The sequence below is a fragment of the Hyperoodon ampullatus genome, assembly GCF_949752795.1.
Source record: "Hyperoodon ampullatus genome assembly, chromosome: 4".
Lineage (NCBI taxonomy): Eukaryota > Metazoa > Chordata > Mammalia > Artiodactyla > Ziphiidae > Hyperoodon > Hyperoodon ampullatus.
Window position 1 is genome coordinate 23,200,263 of NC_136917.1, and position 23,898 is coordinate 23,224,160.

General features: G+C 51.3%; 2 protein-coding genes across 2 annotated transcripts; both read right to left on the reverse strand.

Annotated features, from left to right (window-relative positions):
• Nucleotides 1–6,693: 6,693 nt before the first annotated feature.
• B4GALT7 (beta-1,4-galactosyltransferase 7) lies at nucleotides 6,694–16,946 on the reverse strand (the record flags this gene model as incomplete). Its single annotated transcript, XM_079701430.1, has 9 exons — nucleotides 6,694–7,443; nucleotides 8,223–8,327; nucleotides 8,594–8,677; nucleotides 9,765–9,990; nucleotides 12,868–13,230; nucleotides 13,510–13,586; nucleotides 14,967–14,987; nucleotides 15,221–15,410; nucleotides 16,897–16,946. The coding sequence occupies 9 exons, from the start codon at nucleotides 16,944–16,946 to the stop codon at nucleotides 7,288–7,290; spliced, it is 1,272 nt and encodes a 423-aa protein (XP_079557556.1). The 3' UTR covers nucleotides 6,694–7,287.
• Nucleotides 16,947–19,812: 2,866 nt separating this feature from the next.
• Nucleotides 19,813–23,653, reverse strand: TMED9 (transmembrane p24 trafficking protein 9; the record flags this gene model as incomplete). The annotated part of the gene is made up of 5 exons (XM_079703788.1): nucleotides 19,813–20,646; nucleotides 21,811–21,957; nucleotides 22,319–22,444; nucleotides 23,202–23,302; nucleotides 23,470–23,653. 5 exons carry the CDS (start codon nucleotides 23,651–23,653, stop codon nucleotides 20,497–20,499), a joined length of 708 nt encoding a protein of 235 aa, XP_079559914.1. The 3' UTR covers nucleotides 19,813–20,496.
• Between the last annotated feature and the right edge of the window lie 245 nt (nucleotides 23,654–23,898).

A 23,898-nucleotide genomic window follows, 5' to 3' on the forward strand; every position in this document is an offset into this window, starting at 1 on the left:
TATGGTTTGTGGGTTCTGGGAGATTCTACCGTCTCAAACTTGCCTGGCTGCTCTTCCTAAAGATTCCTTAACCTCTGGGAGGACTGGTACTGGCCCTGCTCCAGACCCAGTAACAAGATTTCTTCCCAAAGTGGAGTAGGCATGTCCTGTAGCTGGGGAGTCCTTGGATAACCTGTCAGTGTCCGCAGGGCAGCCATTCATGCTGGCCCCCAGTACTCCTTGCTTTGTATCTTGTCTGAAGCTTCTGGGCTCTCCTTCTGCAGATTCTTTCTAGAAGCCTCCTGTGCTTGGTCCTGAAATTCTGGAACCAAACATTCACCCACATGAGTAATCCAATTAGATAGTTCTTGACTTAGCCACCTTCCCTTCCACCCTCAACCCAGGGAGGACCCTTCTGATTCAGAAGTACCTGCACTGAGGGAGCCCAGCATCCCCAGGCACCTGCTAAGTGAAGGCCTCCTCACACTCGTCCCTCCACTGCCTTGCCTGCATCCGAGCATCCTCAGAAGCCCTTTCCTCAACCCAGGGTTTTCAACAGTGGCATTATTATTTTTTTTTTTTTTTTTTTTTTTTTTTTTTGTGGTATGCGGGCCTCTCACTGTTGTGGCCTCTCCCGTTGCGGAGCACAGGCTCCGGATGCGCAGGCTCAGCAGCCATGGCTCACGGGCCCAGCCGCTCCGCGGCATATGGGATCCTCCCAGACCGGGGCACGAACCCGTATCCCCTGCATCGGCAGGCGGACTCTCAACCACTGCGCCACCAGGGAGGCCCAACAGTGGCATTATTGAACTTAAGGTTGGATAATTATTTGTTGTGGGGAGTTGTCCTATGACAACACTGCTGGCCTCTTACCAACTAGATTCCAGTTGTAACCTCAGTTGTGATGACAAAAGAGGTCTTCAGACACTGCCAAACACCCCCTGCACTAGTCTCTCTGCTTGAACTCTAGAGCCACAGTAAAACCTGGGCTGGGGCTGGGGGCTGGGCAGACACGTAGAGGAAACCAGTGGGAGGAAAGCGTGTGCCTTTGAGACCACCCCTACCCCAACCTCCATGAAACAGGGCTACTTAGACTTTTCAAAAGCTGCCTCCTCTTGGTTCCCACCACACAGTTTTGTTTCCCCCTTTTAAAAAAATAGACTATTTTGGGGACTTCCCTTGTGGTCCAGTGGTTAAAACACCATGCTCCCAATGCAGGGGGACCGGGTTTGATCCCTGGTCAGCGAACTAGATCCCGCATGCTGCAACTAAGAGCCCGCATGCTGCAACTAAAAAAGATCCTGCATGCTGCAACTAAAGATCCCGCATGCTGCAACTATGGATCCCGCATGCTGCAACTAAAGATCCTGCGTGCTGCAAGGAAGGTATTTCATGCAGCAACGAAGATCTCATGTGCTGCAACTAAGACCCGGTGCAGCCAAATAAATATTTTTTTAAAAATTGACTGTTTTTAAGAACATTTTTAGATTTACAGAAAAATTGCAAAGATATTAATCAGAGTGCCCATCTACCTGCACCTATTATCAACAACTTCAATTAGTAAGGTACATTTACTACAATTAATGAACCAATACTACACAGTATTTTTTTTTTTTTTTTTTTTTTTTTTTGCGCTACGTGGGCCTCTCACTGTTGTGGCCTCTCCCGTTGCGGAGCACAGGCTCTGGACGCGCAGGCTCAGTGGCCATGGCTCACGGGTCTAGCCACTCCACGGCATGCTAACACAGTATTTTTAACTAAAATAAAACTATATTTTATTCAGATTTCCTTTGTTTTTAGCTAATGTCCTTTTTCTGCTCCCAGATCTCATTGAAGATACCGTATTATATTTATTGTCATGTCTCTAAGGCTCCCCTTGGCTGTGACAGTTTCTCTGACTTCCCTTGTATGGATGACCTTAACAGTTTTGAGAAGCACTGGTCAGATGTTTTGTAAGATGCCCTCTATAGGAATTTGGCTGCTGTTTTTCATATGATTAGACTGGGGTTATGGATTTGGGGGAAGACCACAGACATAAAGTATCATTTTCATCACAACATATCAAGGGTACATACTATCAAGATGATTTATCACTGTTGATGTTGTCCTTGATCACCTGGCTGGGGTAGTGTTTGTCACGTTTTTCCATTGTACAGTTACTCTCCCCACCTCACCCCCTTTCCACACTGTCCTCTTTGGAAGGAAGTCACTATACGTAGTTGACAGGTAAGGAGTGGGGAGTTATGCTCCCCTTTCTTGAAGGCAGAGTATCGACATAAATTATCTGGAATAATTCTGCATAAGACATTTGTCTCTTCTCCCCCACTTATTTATTGATATTTATCAGTATGGATGCATGTACTTTTATTTTATGCACTGGGTTATAACCCAATATTACTTTCTTTTTTCTTTCTTTCTTTTTTTTTTTTTTCTCAAATTGTTCCAGTTTTGGCCATTGAGAGCTCTTTAAGTTGGCTCCTGCGTTCCTTTGACAATACCCCCATCAATTTTTAAAAAACATTTCCTTACTTTCTGGAACTAAAAGATGCTCCAGACTCATCTTGTATATTTTCCACCCCAGTCCTCGACTCAACCATTTGTCTAAGGAGCCATGGTTCCTTTCACTGGAGAATGGTATTTGAAACCAAGATCCAGGCACTAGTTGTGCTCATTGCTCCTGGAGTGTCATTGCTGCTAGGTCCTCTCAGCTGACAGAACACGGAAATATATGTGTGTGTGTGATACCTGTGTATACACACATATCTAAATATTTCTCTGTATAATTAAGCTTAATGTAAACTCATAGTGGTTTATCCAACTCTAATCCATCATCACATGCCTCATTCTAGCTAGCCTTCTGCCCTTTGCTTATTCATAAATTCCCACTCCAACAGTAAGAAACCTGGCTCCCACCATCCATTCACTTAATTGCTCAATCCTAATATACAGAATTGTTATACCACACCCCATATCCCCATGGGAAACAACTAGAGGATAGTGCATATGTGCACTTCCTTTTGACTTTAGTCTTACAGATTCCACTTGTTTCTAGTGTTACTTAGGTCAGCACCTAATCCCCCATCTCCTTCAGTGAGGCAGTTTTGTACATTGTAATGTAGTTAGATTTTCTTGTCATAGTCTGCACTCCTTCCTGGGATCCCTTTACCTACTAAATGACTTTTTTAAATTTGCATACATTGACTCACTTTTTTTTTTTTTTTTTTTTTTTTGGCTGCGCCGTGTGGCTTGCGGGATCTTAGTTCCCCCACCAGGGGTCAAACCCATGCCCTCTGCAGTGGAAGTGCAAAGTCCTAACCACTGGACTGCCAGCGAATTCCCAAGGCTGATTCTTTATGCTAAAAGTTCGGCAGGTTTTGACAAATGCATAATGTCATGCATATCAACTACCCTGTGTGCACCATTACACACAGAGTAGTTTCACCACCCTAAATATCTGTGCTTCATCTATTCAACATTCCTTCCCTCTCCCCAGACCTTTGGCAACCACTGTCTCTATAGTTTTACTATCTCTGTGGTTTTGCCTTTTCCAGAATGTCCTATAATTGGAATCATATACTATACAGTTTTTAAAATTTGTTTTAAATTTTCTTGGCCATGTCGCACATCTTATGGGATTTAAGTTCCCTGACCAGGGATCGAACCCGGGCCCTTGGCAGTGAGAGCAGAGTCCTAACCACTGGACCACCAGGGAATTCCCTATATAGCTTTTTTAGACTGGCTTCTTTCACTCAGCAACATGTATTTAAGGTTCTTCCCTGTCTTTTTATGACTTGGTAGCTCATTTCTTCTTAGTGCTGAATAATGTTCCATTGAATAAACGTACCACTAGTTTGTTTATCCATTCACCAATTGAAGGTAATCTTGGTCACTTCTTGTACTTAGTGATTACGAATAAATCTGCTATAAACATTCACATGCAGGTTTTTGTGAGGACAAATTTTCAAATCGATTGGGTAAATACCTAGGAGATTGCTGAATCATATGGCATGATTATGTTCAGCTTTGTATGAAACTACCACACCATCCTCCAAAGTGGATGTATCATTTTGCATTCTCACCAATGGTGAGAATGCTTCCCTTTGCTCCATATCCTCACCAGCATTTGGTACTGTCAGTTTTTCAGATTTTAGCCATTCTAGCAGGTATGTAGTGGTGTGTCATTGTTGTTTTAATTTGCAATTCCCTAGTAACAAATCATGTTGAGCATCTTTTCATATGCTTATTTGCCATCTGTATATCTTCATTGTTGAAGTGCCTGTTCAGATCTTTTGCACTTTTCACTTGGATTTTTGTTGTCTTGTTGAATTTTAAGATTCTTTGTATATTTTGGGCACAAGTCCTTTATCAGCTATATGTTTTACAAATTTTTTTTTCTAGTCTGTGTCTTGTCTTTTCATTCTCTTAACCGTTGCTTTCACAGAGTAGAAGTTTTAAGTTTTAATAAAGTCTAACATCAATTATTTCTTTCATGGATCTTATTTTTGGTATTGTATCTAAAAACTTACTGCCAAACCAAACATCACCTAGATTTTCTCCTATGTTTTCTTCTGCTCAGAAGGCAGATTCTGGGGGTCCAAATCCCAAGCTCCACGACTTATCAGCTTTGTGTCCTTGGGCATGTTTCTTACCTTTCTGTGCTTCACCGTCTTCATCTATAAAACAGGTTAATAGGACTTCCCTGGTGGCACAGTGGTTAAGAATCCGCCTGCCAATGCAGGGGACACGGGTGTGAGCCTTGGTCCGAAAAGATCCCACATGCTGTGGAGCAACTAAGCCCGTGTGCCACAACTACTGAGTCTGTGCTCTAGAGCCCGCGAGCCACAACTACTGAGCCCACGTGCCTAGAGCCTGTGCTCCGCAACAAGAGAAGCCACTGCAATGAGAAGCGTGCGCACCACAACGAAGAATAGCCCCCGCTCACCAGCTAGAGAAAGCCCGTGTGCAGCAACAAAGACCCAATGCAGCCAAAAATAATAAATAAATTTAAAAAACAGGTCAATAAAAAGGCCTAGCTCTTAGGTGAAGGCCTACATGAAATAAAGCAATGTATTAAATTTTGTATATGTGAATAATCAACAAGTGCTGGTTGTTATCATTACAACCACGTTGGCCAAGCGTGCGCCAGGTGCTCCTATATCCTGGGTTCATGTCATCCACACGCTGACCAGCAAGGCAGGGACATTTGTTCATGCCACAGAGAAGCAGCCAAGGTGCTGAGGAGGCGGAAGAGCTGTCTGCCTCTTCCCATTACTGACCACCTCTCAGCCTTCTCCCACTCTCCCCCGGGCTCGGGGGAGGCCCGCACTGGGGAGTGATGGGGGCTGAAGATACAAGCTGCATCAGGCCTGGCCTGGGGTGCCTTCTGGTGTTTGGATGATGGAGGTGGTGGCAGTGGCCGTGGGGGAGTGTGGGAGCATAGGGTTAGAAATGCACCACAGCCAGGCTGAGTTGGCTGATCCTGCTTTTCTCCTGCTCATCCCAATTCCCAGTGCAGATGGAAAGGAAGGAATCCCCCATCTTTCTGGTCTTCATACCTACCAGGTGAGTACAGAGCTGGGGGCGTTGTCACATCTACTCCCACCAACTCCAAGAGGCTTCGTGTTTTCTAAGTCCAAGATGACAGTCAGGGTTGTCCAGGAGACCAGCATACAGAAAGTGCACCATTCCCCTCTCCTGGGCCTCAGGTTGAGAAAGTCCCTTGAATAGCCTTGCGCTGTAATCAAGGTCTGTTTGCCCTTCACCGTAGAGAGTAAAACTGAACTGCTGGGCGAGGTCAATTTAGGATCCCAAGGACCCTCTCTTTTAAGTTTGAATAGTTACATGGAACCTGAAGCTCTTCACTCCCTCCACTCATCTTTGCTTAAACCTCTTGGTTTATGCTCACGTTGTACAGTGCACAACCCACACAACTGCACACAGCAGCCCTAAGGTCATCCTTGGAGGAGTCTCTTTGGAGCAGAGCTGCTGAATTCTCCCGTCCTGAAATCAGGGACCTCAGTCCTTCCTCTTGCACTTCAGGTGTCCTATTTATTGTTAAACAAACTAACGGTAACTGGTCCCAGTCTCCTCTGACTTCTGCCCCAAATCTTTGGCAGTCAGATCCCCTGAAGGAGTGATTTACCTTCCAGGGCCCATCACTTCCCTCTCTCATTGGCCCTGGGCTTACCTCCAGATGGTTCCTCCAAGATGACTCCCCAGTTCCACCACCTCCCTTGGCTCCCCTCCCTCACCTCTCCGTGGCATTTGGTGACCACTGGTAATCTCCCCTCGTGCTGTGGAAATACTCGAGGGGTTCTCCTACTTCTCATCTTCCTCCTGCCTCAGAAACATGGTCTTCCCTCCCTGAGCCATGACCCAGTGAGTCTTTGCAGATGCAGCCTGCCTACCCTCAGTCCAGTCCTGCGATCTATTTCTGTCCATCTCAGTGAGGCAGGATGAAGCACCCCTTCCGGTCGGAGCCCACCAGAGCCTGGCAGTGGTCAGACTGTCCAGAAGGGCAGCGGAGCCTGGAGTGCTGAGGGAGGGAGCAGGGACCTTGTGCCTTGGGGTTCTCTCCCACCTGAGCTTCCCCCGGCCTCGTGTTCCCCAGCCCTGCCCCAACTCCTTGCCAGCTTATAACTAAGAGAAGCGTCATCTTTTGCCCCATCCCCTTCCCCTCAGCCACAGGTGACAAACTGGTGGTTCAAAACACACTTGGTTTGGCTTGCCATACTTGTTAAAAGTTTGAATTAGTTGCTATCATTTTAAAATTAACCAATTTCACTCAAGAATCCAGAATTCTACTTTCTTTTGAAAAATCAGAAGATCTGGCAACACCAGGCCCACACTCCTTCAGGGCGACGACCAGCTAGAGCTGGTCTCCGCTGCTCCCTTTCTGTGGGGCTTGCACACTGGTCTCTGCAGTTTTAACCCTCCTGATGGCCCTTGCCACCCACATCAGTGGCCTGGCAGTCCAGGAGAAGGAACAAGATCTTGCAGATCTCAGCACACAAAGGAGGGTAGGGCAGGGCAAGCAGGAAGGCAGAGTGGAGAGTCTCAGTTGGAAACCATGTCCCAGCCTCTCTCCATCACTGTTTATTGCTGGCAGCGTCCCAGGCACCCTGCGTGTGTCCTCTCCTGGCTCAAGCCTGCCTCTGGGGGCCGGACTGCTGCAAACACGTGGCTTGCTGTCCACTGCTTCAGGCCACTCCACGTCCTATTGGAGCTGGGCCCAGGGCCTGAGGCTTTGTCCTGGGCTTGAGTAGCAGTATGGCCTGTAGGCACAGGCTTCCTTGCTGTCCAGCCAACTCAGCTGAATGTGCACCAGGGGGTGGCAGCCTTGTCACAGTCCAACATGATGTTGAGAACAGTACAGGGGGCCCCGCCCACAGACAGGGCTGTACGGGAATCCACGCGGTACTTCACGGTGCTCAGGCCTCCCTCCCGGTCCACCCTGAACTGCTCCTGGGAAGAAAAGGGGGAGAGCATGTACTCAGGGCTTTGTGAGTGCCAGCTGTCCACTGATCCCCCACAACCTTGTCATCAGAGGTCCTGTGATCCCCACAGAAGACAGGGAAAAGGGAAGCTCAGAGATGGGAAGTCTCTCGCCCATGGCTACACATCCCCATCAGCAGGACAGCAGGGGTTTTCCAGTTGAACTAATCTGGCTCCTAGAGAAGAGGCTATTTGAGGGATGGGGACTCCTGTATCCCAGGTCTGCCTAGGATTCTGGCACCTTCAACAGAGTCCCATCCCCACTCCCACCCCCCCCCCCACACACAGCCTGCGTGGACCCTGAGGTCTCGGCTGACCCACAGAGCCCAGGGGCCATGGCAGCCACCAGAGGAGGGTATGGTGCCCAAGCAGAATGCCAACGACTGACCTGGGCCAAGCAGGGGAGGATGAGACCACTTGGGCCCAAGGAGAACTTGGTGAAATGCTTGGGCCTGCTGGTTCCCCATATACCACCTATCCATCCCCGATCAAGGGACCAGCCAGTACCTGTTTTTTTTTTTTTTTTTTTTTTTTTTTTTTTTTTTTTTTTTGCGGTACGCGGGCCTCTCACTGTTGTGGCCTCTCCCGTTGCGGAGCACAGGCTCTGGATGCGCAGGCTCAGCGGCCATGGCTCACGGGCCCAGCCGCTCCGCGGCATATGGGATCCTCCCAGACCGGGGCACGAACCCGTATCCCCTGCATCAGCAGGCGGACTCTCAACCACTGCGCCACCAGGGAGGCCCCAGTACCTGTTTTTGAGCCGCGATGCGCTTCTGGTCCCTCTTCCTCCAGGCTGGGTCATGCAGGTGGCGAAACGTCTTGTACCCAGTTGTGATTCCCGAGGGGCGGAAAAGCTAAGGAGACCAAAGGAAGTTGGATCAGGCTGCCTCTCCTGGAGCCCTGGCCCTCACCACTAGTCCTCTGGGGTCCCACTGCCTGCCACAGCCCACAGGCAGGGGCCTGCATTCCCATTCTTCAGGACAGGTGTGCTAGTCGGGGGCAGGGCTGGGATCAGAACCAGGGGTGCCATCTCCCAGCCCCAGGAACTTCATCTGAGGGCAGAGAGGAACCTCAGGGCAGCCATGATGGCTGAAGAGGTGGGGCGGCGGGGGAGCATTACCTGGAGCCCGGCTCCTTTGATGCGCCGGTAGAACTCGTCGTCCTCACGGCCCCAGCCCCAGAAGCGGTTGGACATCCCGTTGCACTGACACAAAGACAAGCAATGTCACTTGCCCCATCCTCCCAGGGTGCTCTTTGGTCTCCTACCACTCGGGAGTCCCAAGCCCAAGCTGGGCCAGGCCAGGCCTCCTTTCCTCCTCCTCCCCAGCAGTTCTGAGTGTACGCTCAGATGCTTTCAGTTCCCACAACCTCTGAGGTACTGGGGGACTAGTCAGCACATCCCAGTCCCATTTTGCCTGTTCTAATGGGGCCTTGGATTTGTGCGAGATGATTAGTTTCTCAAAAATGTCTGACTGGCGGGAGGAGACCTCTGGAGAGCTAATGATGGGAACAAGTGCCAACTGCTGCTCTATTTCTGCCTGGCCCCATACTCGCATTTCTCCTGAGGGGGCTCTGCCCTGCTCTCTTCCTCTGTGCGGGAGAGGGGCGGTGGGGTCTATGGCAGACATCAATTTTTGCCATCTAACTTCAGGCTTTATTTACATTAAGCTGGCTTCAGCCACAGCTTGAAGAGAGGAGCAAGAGACGGTGGTCTAAGCCACTCAGTTCTTCCCACCCCACCACCCACTCCCACCCCCTACCACAGTGACTGATTCATGGATAGACCTGTGACTCAAGCCAGGCCAATCAAGAGCCAGCATGGGGCAGCTGCGGGTCTCCTGTCTGGGCTGTTGGAAACAGGTGGCTCCATTTTCCACTGGACTGGGGCCTAGACGGATGCAGGCTGCAGCTACAACCACCACCTTGCATCCTGAACATCTGAAAATAAAGCCAGTCTAGAGAAGGCAGAGCTGAGAGATGGAAGGTGAAATGGTGTCCTGGTGACATCATCTGAGAGGCTGGGCAAGACAGCCCCACCCAGACTTTTCCATTTTGAGAGGCAACGAACCCCAGGCCTTCTGAAGCCAGTTTGCACAGGGGTTCTGTTGCTGTGGCAGAACCCTCCCTAACTGGCTTGCTTGGTCCTCCTCTCTCATGCCTCTGGCTGCTCCTGGGCTCCCCACGCAGGACCCTCCATCTGCTGGGCCCTAGAAATGCTGCTCCTCTTGCCACTGCCCCCATCCAGGTGGACGCTCCCTGGCTCTCAGCAGAGCACGTGCGCCAGGCCTCACCAGCTGGTAGTGCTGCTTGGAAAGCAGCAGGATGCCACCGACGTAGGTCTTGTAGTGGTAGAGCGGGTGGAGCTCCGGGGAGGCCACGTGGAAGGGCCCGGTCTCTGGGAAGCCATAGTCCAGCTCCTCGTTGAGAGGGAGCAGGTCCACGTCGTGCATGGCGATGTAGTCTGTGCTGTTGCCGCTCTCCAGAAAGCCCGCGTTGATGAGTGCTGCCCGGTTGAACCTGTGCAGGGCACCGAGGCTGGGCCAGGGGCAGTGAGCTTGCTCTCCCCCAATCTCTGCATGAGAGCCCGTCCTCCACAGCACCCACCCCCAGTACCCATGCTGCCCTCCAGCCTGACACCGGCTTCATTGTGGGTCTGCCCAGCTGCACATCTGCCCCTCCACTTGTCTCACAAATGTTTACTGAGCACCTATTATGTGCCAGAAACTATTCAGAGCACTGGAGATACAGCAGTGAGAAAGCAAAGCCCTCAAGGAGCTGACATTCTAATAAGAAGAGACAAAAGTAAACAAGTAAGTAAATATGTAACAAGCCAGGGAGTGGTAAGTGCTGAGAAGAATAGTAAAGCAGGGTGACGAGGATAAAGCATGCTGTGGGGTGGGGGCTGTCCTTTTAGAGGAGGTGGTCAGGGACGGCCGGCGTAACAGGGTGACATGTGAGCAGAACCTGAAGGCCTGAGGGAATGAGCCCTATGGAAATCAGGGGAATAGGGCTCCAAGCAGAGAGAAGAGCAACTCCCAGGGCCCGAGGCAGGAGCAGATAGCAATGTGGTGAAGCAGAGTGAGTGACAGGTCTCAGGGAATGAGGTCAGAGGGTGACAGGCCCCTGAAGGACTTGCGCTTTGACGCTGGATGAGATGGGGAGCCACTGAAGGGCTTAGAGCAGAGGCCTCATGTGCTGTGACTCAGCGTTTAACAGGATCACTCTAGTTGGCGTGTTGAGAAGAGACTGGAAGGTGAGGGGTGGAAGCAGGGAGACAGGTCGGGAGGCTGTTACAATAATTTAGGCATGAGATGATGATGCCTTAACTCTGGGAGGTGGCAGTGGAGATGGTGAGAAGAGGGCAGATTCTAGATGCATTCTGCTGATGGACTAGATGTGTTGTGTGAGGGAAAAGGAGTCGAGGATGACCCGAAGGCTTTCTGGCCTGAGCAGCTGGGAGTGTGGAGTTTCCATTTCCTGAAATGAGGAAGGGGGCAGGAGGTCAGGGACAGGTGGGAAATCAGGAATTCAGTTTTAATCATGTTAAGCTTGAGATGCCTCTTGAGACCACCAAACAGAGGGCTGCACAGGCAGCTGGCTGGATATATGGGTCTGGAGTTCAGGAGAGAGGTCTGGGCTGGGAATACAGACTTGGGAGTCATCAGGGTAGAAATGAGATTTGATGTCTTGAGACTAGATGAGATCCCCTGGGGAGCGACTGGAGCCAGAAAAGACGGTGCCCGAGCACTGACCCCCAAGGAACACCAAGGCTGAGAGATCAGGGGGATGAGGCAGAACCAGCAAAGGAGGTGGGGAGAGGTGGCCAGAGAGGAAAGAGAAGCAGAGCGCTGTCCCAAAGGTCAAACTGAGCGTGTTTTAAGAAGGAAGAAGTAATCCACTTGGCAAATGCTGCCGGGAAGTCGATAGGATGAAGGTTGGGAACTGGGCTTTGGATTATCAAGGTGGGCTCGTTGGTGATGTCAACAACAGCTGTTTCAATGTCATGATGAGGGTAAACGTCTGAGTGGAATAGGTTCAAGAGACAGCGAGGGGGGGAGAAAGGGAAGGAGTTTTGCTAGAAAGGGGAGCAAAGGAAAGAGGCAATAGATGTGGGCGATACGGGATCAAGTGGGGGTCTCTTTTTTCTTTTTAGATGGGGGCGACTTCAGTATGTTTGTTGATTTGAATACTCCAGGAGGGGGGAAAATCGATCATGCAGGAGAGAAGAGAGCCAATGGCTGGAGTGATGTCCTTGAGTAGAAGAGCAGAAAAGGGACCCAGTGCCCGAGTAGGAGAGCTGGCCCTGGAGGGGCATCCTCGGGCAAGGCGGTGGGAAGCTGAGGACACCTGCACAGAAGCTGTGAAAGGAGTCCGGGCGTGGGGACTTGGGTTAGTTCTCTTCCAATTGATTCTGTTTTCTCAAATAGGAAGCAAAGTAATTGGCTGAAGGTGAAGATAGGGAGGAGTGAGGAGAGGAGCGAGTGTGCAAGGCTGCCATGGAGGGGAGGCAGCAGACCAGAGGAATGAGAGCCCTCTTGGGCCAGGGCTCATTGTCAGGGAGATGAGTGAGCAGTGTCTCCAGCTACATCCAGCTGCCAGGTGCAGGTGTGTAGCAGGCAGAGTTGAGTTTCATCGGTGGGAGTTGTGCCAGGGAGAAAGTGGAAGGGAGTTGCAGTGCGTGTGCAGGAGTGACTTTCACCAAGGACCATGGAATCCAAGTTAGGTCAGGAGAAAGTAAGGTCAAGGAGGATGGAGAACACTGGGAGGATCGTGGACTAAAGGGCCTGGCAGGGTCCACGAATTGTTGGGTCCACGTCTCCCAGTGGGAGCGAGCTGGAGGGAAAGGAGGTGGGGGTGGAGTGTGAGATGCTTGGATTGTGATCATGGAGGGGAGCAGTTTTTGGTGAGGGCAAGGAATTTAGGATAATGCCAGACTGTGAACAAGTTAAGCCATGGCTTTGACCCTCCCTTTCCCTAATCTCCGCAGCCAATCCGCCAGCAAGCCCTGTCTGCGCTTCCTCCACATCACTTCTCTCCACCCCTTCTGCCATGCTGCTTGAGCCCCCATCAGCTCAGGTGACTGCAATGACTGCCCAACAGGTCTCCCCGCTTCCCCTCTTGTCCTGGTATGGCCCAGACACATACAGCAGCCACAGGGACATTTGTGAAATGGAAAACAGATCAGGGGCCTCCTCAGCCCCAAACCCTCCCCCCAAATTCCTGTCACACCCAGTGAGAGGGGTCTAGCACCTCCCACCCTCTCACTGCTGCCCTGGGTGGCCTTTCATGGGCCTGGGCCACCTGGTACTGGATTGCTGTCAGGAAAGGGAGCAGGCCCCAAGAGACCAGGGCAGGCCCGGGTGAGTGGGTGCTGGCTCAGGAGGTGGTCCTTACCTGAAATGGTCCACCTGGTTGAGCACATAGATGTGGTGCTGGATCTTCTTCCTGCTCAGGAAGCGGTGCATGTGGGGCACAAAGACCAGGAGCTCCTCGAAGCGTTCTCGAAAGGGCACCAGCACTGCCAGGCGGTGGGGGCCCCATGATTCATCTTCTTCCCAGTGCTCAGGGGGTGGCTCTGGTGGGCAGGCCCGGGATGGGCCCGGGGTCTCCTGTCCTTGTCCCCTGGCTGCCTGGGCCATGTCCCCAGAGCAGCTGAGCTGCAGCCAGAGCAGGGAGAGGAAGCCCAGTAAGAGACAGGCAACAAAGAGGTGGAAGACGGAGCATTTCCGGGGGAGGCCGCTGGGGATCAGCCTGGACCTGGGACAAGAACAGGGAGCAGGTCAGAAGGGCAAGGCTGAGCCGAGGTGCTGCGACAGACCCCTTCTCTGGCTTCCCGCAAGTAAGGCGCATGTGGCGGGTCCGCCCCAAGCGCCCGGGAGTTAGTGCAGAAGCAACTTAGTGCTTTTGTTCGAGCTGCTGCCATGCATCAGAATCCTGCTTAGAGCTCTGGGCTCAGCCTGAGCCCCCCTACCTCCAGGAGGCCCTCCACACACTCACGGGTCTCGGAGCTGCCCCACTTCCTCAGTGCTCTCTTACCTTCTGTGCCTGAGTCCCAGCCAGACCAAGAGCTGCTGAAGGGCAGAGACAAGACTCCTTGCCTTTTGCACGTGCCCCTCCCCAAGACAATGGCTCACGTCCAGAGCTGATGGCAGAAGCCCGCCTTAGAGACCCTACCCGCTGCCTTCCACCTGCTCCCCTGCAGGTTCACCCTCATCAGAAAGCTTGGCTTCATCCTGTTTCTCAGACCAGAAAGCTCCCCAAACAGGGGCATGTGCTTGTTTCAGTCCCAGTGCAAAGACCAGTCTTTACTCTGAGAAGATTAGGTCTGCCCCCAAACCAATGTGAGGCCCAAACCAACAAAGGCAGTTCACTGAATGCATGTCAAAGCTTCAGTCCAGGGCAGCCCATGTGACAAGGGATGAGAGACAGAGAGGGAAGGAAAGATGAGGGCTGGGAACAGCACCCAGGCTCATTTCAGAAGCTGGAAAAACAGCGGAATATCTTAGACTTTGAGGTAGTGCTGGGAGAGACTGCCTTTCAGCTTGTGAAATACAAAGAAATGGGTGGAATTCACCTGGTTTCTTTGCCCCTCTCTCTGGAAGTTCCTGAGGGCAGTGAAGGAGGAACTAAGGAATCCAAGAAAAGGGAAGCTTCCTCTATTCTAGAATAATCAGCAAAACAATCTACTTTATAACCTTTGAGAGTCACCAATTAGCTTCCAGGTCATATAGATTCTACCTCCTAAGTGCCCTTTGATCCTTCCTCACCCACTGCCTGTCTTTTAGCCCAAGTCTCATCTGGTCCTTGCCCTGCTCAGACCCCTTCAATCTCATGGATGATCCTCCTGTTTATAAGATAATGGCCAAATTCCTTGGCCTGGCAGTCAAACCCCTCTGTGACCTGGTCCCATTTCCAGTTGCTCCCTTGCTACTCACCCAGTGCTACACATTGGGCAACTCCGAGTTTCTCCACTCACCATATTCCTTCCTGCTCTAGCCCTCACACAGTCCACTGCTTCTGCCTAAAATGCCTTTCCTTATTTTATCTGCCTGGAAGCACCCCACTGATCCTTCAAGGCCAAATGTCAATGTCATGGCTAGCACTGCCACCCCCCACCCCCATGTGCACACAAACGGAGATACATACTCCCTCCCTCCTTTGTGTTCCTATGGTATCTGGTACTGCCCTTTTTGAAGCACTTAAGAGCTTTGTAATCACCTGTGTCCGTGCTCGTCCTCTTCACAGGCAATCAGATTCACAGCTGTGGCTCTAGCACAAGTCATACAGCAGAGGGCTTGCTAAGTGAGTTAAAGGAAGGGTTCAAGCATTCAGGGCATGCTTGTCACACACTAAAGCCAGACCAACTCCTGCCTCTCTCTAGAGGCACAACTGCCAATCTGGTAGCCAGCAGGCCTGAAGCCAGGCTCAGGCCCCACACACAGCAGAGGGGGAGACTGATAGGACACCCTTGCAGGGCTTCTGACTTACCCCACCTTGTCCTGCGGTGGGGGTTTCTGCGGGGGAGGAGCAGAAGCCAATCCTCCTAGTGGCCTGGGAAGGCTGGAACCTCTACAGATTCTCCCTCTGGGCTCTTTCTTGGGGTAGGGTAGAGACCGGGGAGATGGACATGGGGAAACATCCCACCTTCAGGGGAAGAAGCAGTGACCATTATCCAGGGGTATGGCATGGATTGGGCACTCCATGCACTTTCACGTGCTGTTCCCTCCGTCCAGCTTTCCCTTCCTACCAGGATCACATCCCCATGAGCACTCTCCTCCTGTGCTGCAAGGGCCCAAATCACTGAACAACTGAATTCAGAGCTGAAATCCCAGTTCCTCAGGACAGTGGACACTGAGAACAGTTGCTTCTGGTGCCACCTGCTGGCAAACTCCAGATCTGCAGTCTCAGCTGCTACCAGGCCCAGGCCATCGTTGTTTCTGGGGTGGGGAGGCCGACCAGATGAGGTTTTCTCTCATTCATCAATCTGTGTCCAAGGCTAGTAAGATTCAAACCCAGACAGGCTGTTTCCAGAGCCAGCACTCTTTAATTGCTACATTATCTGCATCTGTTCCATGGATCTCTGTACCCCTGTGTCAAAAGCATGAAATGATACAAGTTTTGTGGGATCATGGTTGTGTTCCAAAAGTTTATGGAAAGGAATTAGGAAATGGAAATTCTCCTCCATAACCTTCCCTTTCTTCCCTCACACAAAGCTTAGTGATACAGGTTTGAATACTCCGCTGCTCTGGTTACAGCACCTCCAAACTGCAAAAGTAACTGGAAGAAAACTGGCACCTTCTCTATGCCAAGCATAGTGTCAACAGTTTTATATATGTGATCTCCTTTAATCCTCATATAGACCTGCAGAGTAGATATTATGATCTCTGTTTCAGAGATGGAAAAGCTGAGGAGAAAGATTAAGTATGCTTCTGGTCACATGGCTATTAAAGAGGATTCCTGTCCAGGCCTAAATCCACAGTCCAGGCTTTCTACTATATTCCTATCTTCTTACTGCAGCACCAAGTCTGAAAAATTCCTAACGATAAAGAGTTGTGCCCACTATATTCCAAAGTCTTTTGGCACCTGGCAAGCTTAACAGAGAAAAGGGAAAGAGGTGTCATTCACTAGGTGTAGATCCACTATCATGTGTTCTGGGTGAGAAGAGTTTTGGGGGTACATCTCAAGACTGAAGTGTGGGAGTCCTTCCCAATCTAAACGGCCAAATAGCTCTCCCCCACCCCCCACCCCCATTCTGCTCTAGTGGTAATCACTAGCTAAGGTCTGGGTCAACCTCACACCTAACACATGGGGCAGGCCACATTCAAGTACAGCTGCACCGGAAATGAACTAACGTTACGCCGGGAGTACTTAGTCCCGGCGAGGCAGTGGCCAGCCAGGCAGAGCATAGAGCTTCTGTCTGGTGTATTCTTCTGGGCGATCAGCAGAGAAGGGGGAAGCACGAGGGAGGGAGGGAGGGTAGCGTCTGAGGCTACAGGGATGTGATGGGGGAAGCAGAGATCAGAGAGACGGAATACAGACCCTCTGAAACCAGGGATAGACAGAAAGACAGAGATCCACTGAGAGAGGTCAACGGAGTCAGAGACCCGCATGAAAATAGAGGCCAGTGGAAAAACACAGAGACCCATAATGAGAGAGACTCGCATAGGGGGACAGAAACTCACAAAGGGAAGTCAACGGAGAAATACAGACCTGCTGAGTGACGGAGACTGGTAGAGACGGAGACCCACATAGAGAGAAACAGAGACCCAAATACAGAGAGAGACCCACAAGGAGAACCACAGACCCTCAGAGAGCCCCGCAGAGACGGAGACGCGACGGCCTCGGGCTCCTAGATTCCGCGGGGCGGCCCGGAAAGGATCGGCACCCGGGAGGACGGGGCCCGGGCCGGCCGCCGCCGCTCACCTGCCGTCCTCCCAGGGCAGCTGTGCCGTTTTCCTCCGGGAGGGGAACATCGTGGGGGGAGGCGGCGGCTCATGGGGCTCGAGCTCCCAGCCGGGCCGGCCCGGCCTCCCCGGCCTACGCGGCGCCTCCGCCTCCCGCCCCGCCCAAGCCCGTCCGCCCCTCCCCTCGGTCCACAGGGTCCGCCGCTCCGGCCGCGCCGTCTGCTCCCCGGAGCTGAGGCATCAAAGGTTCCGCATCCAGAGGAACACGTGAGCGCTCCAACCGCCTGAACTGCTATCTGCTTTCCGGGGACCGCTGGACATTCCGAGAAATTGAGGCCCCGGGCAGGGCTCAAGTCAATGGGCTTGTACTGGACTTATAGACTCCAGACTTCCAAACCAGCGCTCTGGGATAATCTGCATCTTCCTCCTCTTCCCAAGGGAAGGCGTCTAAGTAGTCCTGCCGTCAACCCAAGTGCATTCTTTCTCCCCAGCGAGCTTGGAGGGCGGCAGGGCCAAGCTCAGGGCTCAGTCCTGTGTTCAGCCTGATACCTCAAGTGACACCCCAAGTAGTAGTTAGGAGACAGGCACTAAAGGCAGATTGGCTGGATTTGAAACCTGACTCTGCCAGTTCGGCTGTGTTTTGGGGAACAGCCTGCTTCTGTTTCCTCATCGGAGTATATAAATGGTTCCTGATTTATATGGTTGCTGTGAGGATTAAAGGAGAAAATGCAAAAACTTGGTACAGTGCTGGGCACAATAGTCAACGCTATATAAATGGCAGCTATCATCCAGGAGAGGAGTACTTTGGTGGAGCTGAGAACTGAAGAATAAGATTAATTTCCCATATCTGCCCTGTCACCGTGAGAACTTAGGCCCCAGCTGGGCCAGCTTCCCACCTGGTAAAAGAGAGTGGCAAAGTTATTAGACTTGATCTCCTCTGTTCTTCCAGGCAAATTTTAAGTTTCCTAATAAATATTAATAGCTAACATCCATTGAGTTCTTACTACGTGCCAGTCATTTTTCTAAATTCTTTACTACTGTTACGTCAATCTGTCCTTATGAGTATTGTACTTATTATGCCCACTTTAAAGACGAGGGAACTGAAGCACAGAGAGGTAATTCAGAATGTAAGCCCAGGTAGTTTGGTTGCACAATCTATGGTCTCAACCACTCTGCTTCTGAGAGGACTTCACTATAGTAGGTAGGAAATTAATCATTCCCAGGAGCCCCCTTTCACGCAGCATACAACCCACCAGTCCCCTTCCTGCTGAGCTCTCCCAGGGCAGCGTACCTTATACCAGAACCTCGACAAATCCAGCCTAGATTTGGCTGATGACAAAGGCAAGGCTGACCCCTGCAGAGACAGTCAGGTAAGGCCAAAGATGGAAACTGGGAGATGGGCCTGACCTGGAAGGCACAAGCCCATCTTAAGGGGATAGCTACCATTCAGTCCAGCTAATTGTTGTCGCATCAGGATGAAGCCCCACTAGTATCAGATCTAAGTCAGGTTTCATGTAAAAATCCAAATTAACTTATTTTAAACTGTGACATCCACAATCATGTTGATAATTAGTACCCTTAATATGATAGGATGAGAATGGCACTTTCCTTTTGTGGTCTTTCAAAAACCCAGGACCCCAGTCTAATCATGAGAAAAACATCAGACCAACTGCAATTGAGGGAAATCTACAAAATGCCTGACCAGTATCCCTAAAAACTGTCAAGGTAATAAAGGAGGAAAGTCTGAGAAGCTGTCACAGCCAAGAGGAGCCCAAGGAGACAACTAAATGTAACAATGGTATCTCCTAGATGGGCTCCTGGAACAAAAAAGACACTATGTAACAACTAAGGAAATCTGCATAAAGCATGGACTATCACTATTGGTTCATTCATTTTAACAAACATACCATACTACTGCATGATGTAAACTATCTTCACAATTTTTCTGCAATTCTAAAGCTGTTCTTAAAAAAAGTTTTCTTCCCCTAAATGTGGAGGTCTAAGCAGCAATATGAGCTCAGACTACACTCTCCTGACAGACAGTTCAAGTAGTCCCCAAACTTGCCTCCCCACCCCATCTCCTTCTCACACACTGTTGGATTAACCTTCAAGTTTATAGTCAGGGTGTTCTAATACTCAAAACTTTGTTGGACACTGGGTAATATCCAAATCTCTTACCTGGCATTCAAGGTTCTTCTAACTCTAACCAACTTTCCTTTCCAGCTTTCTCACAGCCCCGCCCCCTCAACTCCAGCTGAAACAATGCCCATCTATCTGCATACCAGCTGTTTGCCTGTTTTCAACCACCCCTGTCCTGCCTTCTTTCATCAGAATCCTTCCTCTCCTTCAAGGTCACTGCTGAGATCCCATGCTATTGGGTAAGTCTATCAGTATCCCCCTCCTGCCCCCAACTCAGGGATTCCTGTCCTTTCCACACCTGCAGCATTCCTCTGTTCAATGTACAGTACCTTCACTAACTAGGCACTTCCTTGAAGCACCACAACAATTCTGTCCACCTACTTTTTTTTTTTTTTTTGTGGTACGTGGGCCTCTCACTGTTGTGGCCTCTCCCATTGCGGAGAGCACAGGCTCCGGATGCACAGGCTCAGCGGCCATGGCTCACGGGCCTAGCCGCTCTGCAGCATGTGGGATCTTCCCGGACCGGGGCACGAACCCATGTCCCCTGCATCGGCAGGCGGACTCTCAACCACTGCACCACCAGGGAAGCCCCTGTCCACCTACTTTTCACTTGTTGGATGGTCTTGGGCAAAACCACCACCGTCACTGGAGGGGATGGAGAGGATGAGAAGTATGAAGTTCACAGGTGGGCACTCATCTTAGAATATGAAGTGCTTTGCCCACTGGAAAAACTGACACTCCCTCAAGCACGTTGCAGTGCTATGCCCACTGACAGTAGAGTAACTTTACACTGGACAAGAAGTTAATTTTTTTTATTGGGAAACCAATGTAACAAACCTAAACTTATTGAAAATGAAATCACTAACTAAGACTCTGCAGGCCCCATCCCCAACCAGCACCAAGGCCTCTATTTGGCCTAACCCCAGTTTCTCTAGTCCCCAAAAGAACAACCATGTGAAGAACCTGGGGTCCACCTCAGGGCTACCTTCCCACACTGCAACTCCCTCTACCCCACCCTCAATTGACATACACACTCCCTGGATCAGCAGGCTGGGTCTAGGCCCAAGGAGGGAATAGTGAAGTTTCCTGGGTGGCAGGGAATCACACCCCAACCTGGTCAAAATTCCAAGTTAGGAAAGGAAGACAGAAGGAAGACTTGGCTTGCCCACCCACTCCCCTCCCCCCAGTCATCCCAGACAATAGGCTCACATCCCTGATCAGTAACACTGTGATTCTGAGGTGTCAGTAGGGCTCCCAGTGGCTTCAGATTACTGCAAAGGGCCCAGGGGAGGGGGCAGGCATTTACCCTACCACCTGCTCAGTATAAGCCAGCCAAGCTGCTACCCTCAGCTTGTGCTGTGGCCCCTCTCCCCTGCAGACACCCATGGCTGGGGACCAGGCCTCCTTCCAGAGAAGTCAGTCCAGGAGGCCCCTGCTTCCCCAGCCAGGGAGGAAGGATGGCCTGGGAAGCCTGGGACGGCTACACCAGCTTCTTGGCTTCAAAGAAGCTCTTGAGGTGTCGCATCTGCCAGACGCCGATGGCTACGAGAATGAGGGTCTGCAGGATAGACCACCACAGCACCCTCTGGTTGGTGCTCTCGCTGGTCTGCCGGAAGCGTTCCTCTCGCCACTGTGGGAGGGGAGAAAGGAAGACGAGCCTGAGTTGGCTGGGCCCCACCTGGGGCCACTAGAACTGCTGGGTTCCCTCCCCAGAGGATGTCCCAGGGCCAACTAACTTTGCCCAGGTTCCAGTCAAGTGCCCGAAAAAAGCCACCCCACCTTCACCCTCACCAGCCAGATGACCTCAGGCAACCCACTCATTTCTCCTAGGTCTATTTCCTCATCTGTAAGGTACAGCCTTACCTGGTCCTACCCTGATGCCTGTGGGAGTGGTAAAGTGGCTGTGGTGTCACCCTATCAGACAGAGCTGTCCTGGAACGCTCAGAAGTGGACTTGCTCTGAGCCCTCTGCCTGGGTCTCCCAAACTGCTCCTTGAATATTGTGTGCACAGGTTACAAATTGGTTGTCCAGGGGCTGGATGGAGCCCATACACGTTTTTGTTGGCTCACACAGTGTTTTGACAACATTTAAAACTCAGAATTTTTTACATAAAAAACCGGGACCTCTGGGCTTCCCTGGTGGCGCAGTGGTTGAGAGTCCGCCTGCCGATGCAGGGGACACGGGTTCGTGCCCCGGTCTGGGAAGATCCCACATGCTGCGGAGCAGCTGGGCCCGTGAGCCATGGCCGCTGGGCCTGTGCGTCCGGAGCCTGTGCTCCGCAACGAGAGAGGCCACAACAGTGAGAGGCCCACATAACGCAAAAAAAAAAAAAAAAAAACCAGGACCTCTAAGTGCCTCTTAAAACCCTGGGCTAGCAATTCTGCAATGCTGCCCTCAGCTGACCACAGTAGCTGTTTCCATTTAGATAGGTCACTATTCTACCCATCATTATGGTCACAGATCCATTCATGGTACCTGCCTGCCTCCTGGATACAGGTGAGATTGAAACCCCTGATCCCGGGAGCACTGAGAACCATGGAAATATCACCCAAGGTGTTGGTATCAATTCCTGCTCTGTCATTTTGTGTGTCTCCTAATAAGACAATGACAGCCCCTTAAGAGACTGCCTCCTCAATTAAAAGTAGTTAGTAATACCCATCCCACCTTTTAGACTTGCAATACAGCACAGACATATAAATCCCTTGGGTTCATAATAAATCTGACATGTGACTCCTGGCTAAGTCAGTGTGCAGCTTCTGGGAGGAAGCCCACTGCTCCTGGCTCAGCCACTCACCCGCTGGTAGTTCTGCTCTTTCTGGATCTGCTCTACTTGCTCCACCAGCTGTCGCACTCGTAGCTGCAACTCACTCAACTTGTCTTTCGCAGCAATTTCTGCATAGTCGTTGGCATGTTCACCTACCTGGATGTCCAGATGAACTCTCTGGAGACAGACAGACAAGGAAGATAGGAGAATCAGGTAGCCCTGCTCTGTCTTCCTGTCAGGGCCTAACAGCTGGTCCTCCCACCTTTCTTCATTTGTTCATTTAGCCAACACTGACTGAGGCCTCCTCAGTGTCTGGCCCTATGGGGCTCTAGGCCCAAGGGCAAGAATAAGCCTTGGCTGATACTCTAACCAAAGCATATACAAAGAGCTCCGTAACCACACCCTGAATGTTCACTAGAAACCCAGCTGTATTAAGAGACACAAAATCTGACATAGTCATCTCACACCTACAGTAGCACAAGTCCCCAGTCTTGACCAGGGGCTAGAGGCTGAAAGAGTCCAACATGGGTCCACTTACCAGCATGCCTCCAGCAAAAAGGGAGAACTTGGTGGAATTGGAGTGAAGACAGATCTGATGCTCACCAGGGGTATGGGAGGTAAAGGTGAACCTGCCTTCAGAGCCATACTGCCGGGCCAGGATGACCTGGAGAGAAGGGACTTCAGTGAGTATTATGGTAGGAATAGGACTGAATGGTGCGTAAGGCTCTAAGTGCCTCAAAAGTTGACAAGCAGAGCCCTAGCATCCCACAAAACTAAAAGCTCCGATGCTGCTTAGCAGCAGTTGCCAAAAACTTGCCTTCGAACTATCTGGAGAAGGGGCGAAGAGTCTGACATTAGGTTGGCATGTGACCACTCTTGGAAAGGGCTTTACTTTATTTATAGCTCATGCCCTTTCAACTCTTTTGCTGTTATTCTTTCAAATGAAAGGTGACAGTTGAACGGTTTTGAAGTTTTTTTGTTTTTTGGTTTATTTGTTTTAATATCCTTATTTGTCAAATTAAAAGCTGCTCATGCTTTTTGGAAAATACCCTGTTCCGTGAAATCCTAAAGTCTATATGTCATAGCTTTAGAGTCGACAAAACTCTTTGTTTTCTAGCACCACAATTAATCCACTCATCACATCTATAGCACCGATGAGTTTCTATTTCACGGGCCAAGGAAATGGCTCATAGAAGGCAGCTGACTTGGCGGGTTCATGCAGCGGTCAGTAACAAGAGAAGCAGCCAGCACTGAAAAAGCCCAAGGTTAGCCCGGAGTGAAAACCCAGGATCTTCCCACAACACCAACTGTTTTTACCAGTTTAGCAGATGCGCAGACTAGAAGGGGAAGTACCGGCGCCTGCTTGGTCTGGCGCTCAGGTTCAGAGCGGAGGGCTCAGCGGGGCTAAGGAGCCGACTCACCTTGTCCTCTGGGTCCTTAACCTCCACGAACATGCCAAGCCCGGGGGTGGCCGGTTGGTACTCCTCTCGCTGCTTGTCATACAACTGCGTCCGGTAGTTTCCTGGAGGCAAGCAGGGCGAGCCCAGTCAGAGGAACGCGAGGTGGCGCTGAGTCCGCGGTCGCCAGGGCACGCCGACGCCGCCTGCTCCCAGCTCTGAAGAGATGACCCTCCCGCAACCCCGCCCCAAGACCGCGGTCTTGTTGAAAACTCTCTCCCTTCCCTCGTACCTATAACCATGGTCTCGTCCGGAATCTCCTCAATAAAGCACTTCTTTTCCGTCTCCCCGATGTGGAAGTAAAGCGCGCCTCCGCGGGCCGCAAACCACAGCAGTAGCAGGAGGGCCCGAACGACCCTACCCAACCGAGCTCCGGGGCAGAGGCCAACAACCCACACGCCCCGCTGCGCAGCCATCTTACCCCACTTGCCCGCGCAGCGGCAGCCAGCCCCGCCACGTAGCCCTGCCGCCGCCGCGCAGCCTGCCGGGACAGCGAGTTCCGCCGGGCGGACTACGAGTCCCAGATGCCCCGAGGCCGTGGCGCGGCGGTACCTGATTGGGGCGCCGCTTCTACCTAGGAGCGAATTGGGGCCGCAGAATTGAGAAATTCTTTCCGTTGACCCTCTTCGCGGCCCAGTGACTGGTGTTGATTATCAATTTT